This window comes from Alligator sinensis, unplaced genomic scaffold, assembly GCF_000455745.1.
Source record: "Alligator sinensis unplaced genomic scaffold, ASM45574v1 scaffold1254_1, whole genome shotgun sequence".
NCBI classification, from domain to species: domain Eukaryota; kingdom Metazoa; phylum Chordata; order Crocodylia; family Alligatoridae; genus Alligator; species Alligator sinensis.
In genome coordinates, this window is record NW_005842997.1 from 472,330 (window position 1) to 480,091 (window position 7,762).

Here is a 7,762-nt window from a genome sequence, read left to right on the forward strand (position 1 = left end):
GCTGAACTATTTTGAAAGTTAAATATTGTTAAATCTTGAGGAGTTGTTGCTATGTAGGAATGTTTTATGTTGTGTTGTTTCAGTTTTTATCTCTCCTTTGCTACGTGGTGTAGGGAATGGAATATGGGGATGTTACTTGACATATTCCCTTACACTTTCTCTTTGCTGATAAATGAGAGGAATTGTTTAAGTTCTTTCCAAGTGCCATAGATTGAAGAATTCCTGTGTGAGTGAAGTGTTTGATTGCAAAACAGCAGGTGTAAAATTTCTATTGGTTTCTTGTCTCATTTGTTAGCTGGCAGTTCACAGTTACAGTTCGGTCCCCAATTTCACTATTGTGGCATACAAGGGGTTTGATTATACTGTCAAATAATTATAGGAAGGGCCTAGTTGAAAGGCTGTAGATATCCAGCGGCTTTTTATGGCACAGAACCTTGGTAGTACTTTTTCTTTAGTGTTTTTTATAGCTATCCTGAAGCATCCCTGATGCATTTATTGTGAGACAGAAGTCTATGCAGTTTATGGTGTGGTCTGATTTTATGCCTGCCAAATGAAACTTGATTTTTTTTTTTTTTTTTTTGGCTGGTTCTGGAAGATCACTGTGTTGCTTTTTTTCTAAACTGATTCATAGGGGCCCATATGCTGCACTGTGTCTAAAGGGTAATATCCCTGGGAGCAGAGTTGTTTAGTGGTAGATCCAGGATTGAGAAAATGATTAATATTGCTGCTAGGTCAATGATATGCAAATCTAGGATAGGATGGAGAATTCATCTCTCACTCTCAATCCTTTTTACTGTTTGAAAACATCCATTTGTGCATTCTCTAATGTTATCCTAGTGTGGTAACTTAATTCTGCTATGTGTTTTGCCTCTGACTCCATCTTGTAGTGGAGGGTGCCAGGTAAAACCAGTTTTGCATAAGCATTTTATAATTAGAGGGAATGTTGGCTACTACCTCAAGATTGTCTTTATCTCTTTCCCATGGGATACTTATTTACTGCACCTGGCAACTGCAAAACCAAAAGGAAACTTGGTTTCACATGGTTCATAGGCAAGTTGTAGCACATATAACAACTTGCTACTCCCCTCTATCCACTGGAGTCTTGCAGTGCCAGCACCAGCCGTGAACCCACAGCAAGAGGGAGAACTTGAACTCTCAGATTTGTCTCTCCAACTCAGCTGCACTAACACTTGTCAGTATGCCTCCCAGAGTATGACACATTTTTCAAGCCACTTCATTAGCAATGCTCTGCTTTTGTTGGGCCACAGATTAGCATAACTGGAATACATGAACAATGTATTTAATAAAAGGATAAAATATCTACTCTAGCCCGAGTCAAAATATTGACTACGCTCCTGGCAGGGGAGATTAAAATATTGACTTTCCACTTGATTTTTCATAAACAAAAACTATGATTTTCCTTCATAAAGGTTAAGTGTCTGCAATTACTGGGGCAGGTTAAGAAAGAATACCGCCCTCCCCCCCCCCCCCCCCCCCCCCCACCCGACACACCTGTTGTTAAGACATGCTTATTATGAAGAGCCTGGACCTTCTACCTTGCCTTGTGCTATTTTTTTACAAAGTAAGACTTACCAATGAGAGTGCTAACTATTCACAGTGTTTCTAACATCTTTCATTCCAAAGATTTTTGAGCTATCTCTGTAGATTGAGCACTGCATTAAATGGGGTCTGAATCCCAATGCCAGCTTTGAAGTGGACTTGTGTCATCTTAAGCATTGTTAGAGACAGACATATGGCTGGGTGACCAGCTGTTCCATATTTAACAGAAAAGCTCTAGATTTAGGAGCTATGGCCCAGTGTCCCCAAAGAGTTCCTGAAACTGGACTTTTGTCCAAAATTTAAAACATTGGTCCTGACTTGATCAACTGACTCCAAATATCCCCAGAGTGCCAGTTGTCTGATGTAGCATTATGCTACCTAGCAGCATGTGCACATAGATATACTGCTCCTGCTTGTGGGGGAGAGCCTGTGTCCGTGAGTTCTTCACCCAGCATTGAAAATCAGCTCATGGGCAAAAAAGCAACACCATGCAGCAGTTAAGGAGCAACCCAAAATGAAACTGGAGGATTACCTAAGCTGGAAGTGGTCTGGCATATAAGTAGTTAGAAGCCTGGGGTTTGCATATTGTGTAAAAGGTATTAGCTCCACTCTCAAGAGTCCTGCCTTACACACTGCTGCTTGGTACTGGCGTAGAAGGAAGAATGCCACTTACTGAGCCACTATATCCTACCATTCATCTAGCGTAATGTTCTCCCATCCAAGTACTGAGCCTGTGTTACCCTGCTTAATGTGAGGTCTAAATGGATCCATAGCTACAGGTAGTAAAGGAGCAGCACTGAAGCAGTAGAAACAGTGACTGCTTTTTGTGATGATCCCATTGTTCTGATACCATTAGGGTATGTGCATGTGGGTATTTGAAAAAGGGAATTCCCATAAGCAAGTGGGCATTTGCACTACAGCCTATTTTTCATTAATATTAGAAAGGGGATCAGAATATATCAATCTCGTTAAGCTTTTCGCTTTTGGTTAACATCTCTCTAATAGATTATCAGTTCGCTACAGAAAGGGTGATGGGGAGGTTTGTATTATGTGCATGCTGTTTTATTTGCCCCATACAATCTGTTTCCTTACCAAACAAACAAGCAAAAAATGGCCTGGGGGGGGGGGGGACCAGAGCTAAAATGAAGATATGGACTGAAGCAAGATATCATTCACAGGCCAGCCACTGCGTGCCTGAGGCACACTGCACCACTGCACTTGGCAGTAGAGTTTTAATCCTGTAATGCATGACTTGTCTTGAGAGGGTAGTGATCACAGCTAGACCTTGCTTTCTCATGCTATATGAAGTCCCATTAGTATCTGGCATTGTAGTATCACCCAAGATGAGTATTTGCCAAGCTTTTGGCCCAGTTGGCAATCCACTTTTTTTTGTTTTTTGGTAGCTTGTTTTGGTTTTTATCCAGTGACTATCTTGGTTGTGGCTGTTATTGGTGTTACTGTTACTATTATTTTCATACCACTCTCTCTTGTGAGCTTTATTTGTTACTCAAGTAAAGGTCAGATATCTGACATCGGACCAATATTTTGGTTGTACATGTATCAATTTGCAAAAGATTTCTGCTGGCTTTAAAGGTGTCATCTCAAGTTTGGGGAAAAATATTTTTTTGGAACCTTCAATTCAGTTCAGCCTAAGAAAGGGGTCATGCAAAATGATCAAAAAGTCTGGGTTATCCATCTCTCAGTGGTCTGAAAGTTTGTTGGATGCAGAAAATTGGATGCTACTAGGTTTAGAGCGATCTTTTTTTCCAGTGCAAAACTGTCCCTTACTCTAGCCTGAGTAAAATCTATTAAAGGGTGTCAATTATATGGACATAATTAAAATTGTTAGAGGGCATTTGCCCTATATTAAGAATAGCATAAATGTGTTCCCAAGTTCATGCTCACAAAATAAACCTTGGCTTTCATTTTGCTTGTAAAATGGAGGGTTTCAATTTAATTAAAACCTACAAGGACGATGCCAGAAACGAAGCAAGCAAAATTAAACAATCAAAATCCTGCGCATTTGTTTTGGCATTTTAAACCTCAGTGCTAAGTGATTATATCATTCTGTTGATCCTTAACAGGAGGAAACAATGATCCGCCTTGGCTTACTTAGCTAGCTCATGAAAACTCCAAGGTATTTTTGTATGGTAATTCGTGCATAGAGTTTCTAACTGTAGGGGGAGCTTAGCAGGGTATGTCAGTACCCCTAATGCTTTTTCTAGCCCACAGGAATTGTATAGTATGAATACTGTCATATAGCTCTGGGCACAAAAAGGACATCTTGATTTGTTGTTCCATGCTATGAGTTCTTATTCTGTATGATTTGCAAGAACCAAAAATAGTAAACCCATGGGTAGACTGTGTGTGAGATCAGGGAAATGCACAAAGCTAGGAGATGATAGAGGAGAATAAGGATTAAGCAAACTCTACACTCTCCTATGTTAGATCCCTTCACTCATCTTCTTTTATCTCTATCTTTCCAATTAATGGCTTAGTTGTATGCCTAATTGAAATCAATCAAATGACTTCATCAGCTGAAGCAGAAACATGGCCCTTGCATGGAGTTTTTAAGACAGGGGTCATATATATACTCAAAGGCTAGGGACAGAAATTACACATAAACCACTGTAAGTGATTGGAAACTGCTTCAAATCTGTAACACAACAGAAGTTCAGTGAACGTAAACCTCTTTCAAAATAGCCAAAACCAGTTTAAGATAAACTTGGATGGATGCAATATCAGACTTAATTGATTCAGGTCAAATGGGTTTATTGAATTTCTGTCCCAGATCCCCTTCAGATTTAAGTTAACTCATAGTCCCCCAGCATCCCAGGATGCTTTGTGCCTCCCTTCACAACCCTCCCCCCTCTCACAGGGTGGGCAGACTAGCCTTGGCCCAAGCGGTCTGCTCCAGCTGAGCAGGAAGGCATGCTCTAGTGTCCCCCAGCTTGTGGCCTGGGCCACTGCAGGCATGTGGGGCATTTCCAGAATCAAAAACAAATATCTGTTCATTTGTGTATTGGTTCAGTCTACGCAGCTTAGACTAACCTGTGAAGATTGAATCTATTCAGCCTCGGGCTTTGTGGTTGTCTCTACTTAGCTTAAGAGATTTCTGCATGTTTAGTATCCATAACTGGGGTCAGACTTTAAAAAAGCTCTACTGCCACTGAGGAACATCAGTAAAACCAGATTTCCAAAAGCGTTTAGCATTTGATCAGGTGGGCTTTTTGGAAAACTGGTGTCAATTGTTAGAATTGAAACTTTCCAGAAGTTTAGCTCCACAGAACTGAGCAGTCATATACCCCTTTACTATGGCACATGCTGTTCAGGTTCCTACTTTTATTGTCTTCTGCTTTCTCCAGGGTTGCATAGGCAAGGGTTTAATTACAAGACAGCAACCTTAACTCTTTACCATCAGAATATTATACAAGTACCAACCTCAGCAAAAGGCTTCTTATGAATTTTTGCTTACTGCCTCAGTAGTAAAAACAAAGAGCTCATCTACACATGCACTTTAATGCATATTAGCCTATTTTAAAGCTTATTAAAGCATCACTAAAATGTGCTATTTGGCTAATGCACATTAAGCGTAATTTAAAAACCATGCGTTTTAGTTAATGCAAATTAAGACAAGCGAATGCACATTTTCGTAGTACCTCACATTGAAGGTACTAGATTTAATGCACATTAACTAAAGCTCATTAATGCACATGTAGATGCGCCTAAAGTAAACGCCATAGGAAAATGTTACTTCAGCATGCACAGCATTACTGATTCAAAACATTGGGAAAAAAATAATCAATTTATCTCTGCAGCACCTGCAGAGTTGCACCATGTGCAGCCAGAGCTGGGAGTCCCACAGTGATGGTACTTTCTGTCCTGGCAGTGCCCCATAGCTGTGGACCCTGCCCTGGAAGCTGTGGTGTGCTGTCAGGATGGAGAGTCCTTCCAGCTGCAGGACTCTGTCCTGGCAGCCACAGGACACTGCCATGGCTGTGAGTTAGGTCAGCTATGGGACTTACAGCTGTGGGAGCTTGCTACTTGCTGATGCAGGGGGAGCATGGGATGATGATCCCAGGCTCCCCCTGTACCAGCAATAAGGCGTGGTAGGAGTTGATGCTGGATCTCGCAGTCACAACTCCTGCCATGCACATGTGCCATGGCAGGAGGCATAATTGTGTGGATAGTGCATCAGATCCTATCATGCATTTTCCTGAACATCTAGAGGGGTCCTGTGAGTCTTTTTTGTTTGTCCTTCCCACATAATCACATGCCTCCAGAAGCTGGGACTTTACGGAGACACACAAAAATGATCATAAAAGTTGCAGGACTCATTATAGACTCATTATAAAGTTGCAGGATCTGTCAATATTACATGAATATTCAGTAACAATTTGCATTTCCTCATGGCCAGAGCAAACAAAAGTTAAAATATCAGGGCTTTTCAAGCCTTTGGCAAGCAGCCACAGAGTTTTTATTTTATTTTATTTTATTTTATTTTATTTTGTTGAATCAATTCCTCTGCTAATAAAATAGTGTTGTATGCAGGTTGCCTGAGGAAGGCTGTTTTGCTCTTATAGCCCAGAACATTGTCTGTGGCTAGATTTTTCTCTCAATTCAGTAACAAACAGGATCACAAACAGAACCTTTACTTTTTCACATTAGGAGGTATAATGTAAGAGTCAAGTAAGCAGAGGTGATTTACAGCTACCTCTCAAATGTTTTTCTCTTCATATTGACCAAAATGGGTATCAAGCAGATGAAGAGGAACTATGTAATAAGAAAACATGCTTTCCTCAGGACAGAATAACTTATATAGACAGTGGACAATGGATGAAAAATGAATGAGAGTAAAACCACATCCTTTAGAGGGCTGGCAAGGTTAATTATAAAATCACAGTTCCATTGATTTCACTCTAAAATCACTAAATCAAGGTCAAGTCCGACCCAAACCTAGCACACCGTTGGGCTAGTGTGGTTAAGGCATGCCCACTTCCATAGTCAGTAGAGCATATGAGAATGATGAGGCTAACACCATGTCAGGCTGCTATTGGCTCTCTAGTCTGAACAGTCACAAAAGCATTTACAGCTGGGGAGGGCTTTCAGATGAAGTATATACTCAAGCTCAAATCTATCCCCTAACTGCCCTGCCATTGCAGCACCCTATAAAGTCTTAGTGACCCATCCATTTTCTTGTCTAATATGAATTTCCTATCTTACAGGCATCTTACTTAACAACTTATAGCATGCAGCAGAGTAATTGATTTGTAAAATGTAGGCAACAATAAAAAGCATGTCACTAATGTCCTTTTTCCTTGTTAGTCTGTCTTTGCTAGGTTGTAGTCATGTGCTGTGCATTCTAGCAAATGTATGCAACATATTTGTTTTTCAGGTTGTGGTAGTATTGGTAATAGCAGTGCCAGATTTCACCCTTCTACTTGTCTTCCTCTTTTAGGGTTTGATACGTATTTTACCTCACGTACATTGGAGAACAACAGAAGGAACGTGTGGTTTGCAGAATATTGGGAGGAGAACTTCAATTGCAAGTTAACAATCAGTGGGTCAAAAAAAGAAGACACAGATCGTAAATGCACAGGTAATTGTATTCACTTCACCCTTCTCATGCTACCCTACGTGACTTGCATTGAAATGATTGCATAGCTGACGCAAGGAAGCTTGGTTGGAAACAGATTGAAAAAATAAATTGAATTTTAGTAGTTGTACAGAAAATGGAACAGGAGCATAAGCCTTGCAGGACAAAAGAAATAGATGGAGAGAGGCAAAAAAGCATTCTTTTCTATCTTTTTTTTTTCTGTCAGTCCATTCAGCCATAATTGGCATTTGCCAGTGATTCCAGGGATACAGAAGAGGTCACCTTGTTTTGAATATTTGGGTAGTGGGTTTTTATTTACGTGTTTCTAGATAAAAAGATGCGTAAGACCAAATATTGATTTCTGTCATGAAATGACAGCTATGAAATATAAAGTAGCTGCTATATTAAAACATTTGGACCATGTACACACTGTATAGCAATGATTCAGAATATTTTGGATAGTGATATTACAGTCAATAGCTCTGTTTGAACTTACCTGTTGATGAAACATATCTGTAGAAAATATAATGCTATAGGACAATGTGTTCTAATCATAGGACAAGTAAAATATCATCCAGAACGTTATTCTAGTAAATGTAATTTAAC

General features: G+C 40.0%; 1 protein-coding gene across 1 annotated transcript in view; it reads left to right on the plus strand.

Annotated features, from left to right (window-relative positions):
- The window catches only part of LOC102380524 (metabotropic glutamate receptor 7-like), a gene marked incomplete at its 3' end in the record, with an annotated part of 337,318 nt that extends 330,159 nt beyond the window's left edge, over positions 1-7,159 (plus strand). The window contains exon 6 of the mRNA XM_006036673.1: positions 7,019-7,159. Coding sequence (XP_006036735.1) covers positions 7,019-7,159 — 141 coding nt within the window. The remainder of the gene's footprint in view (positions 1-7,018) is intronic.
- Between the last annotated feature and the right edge of the window lie 603 nt (positions 7,160-7,762).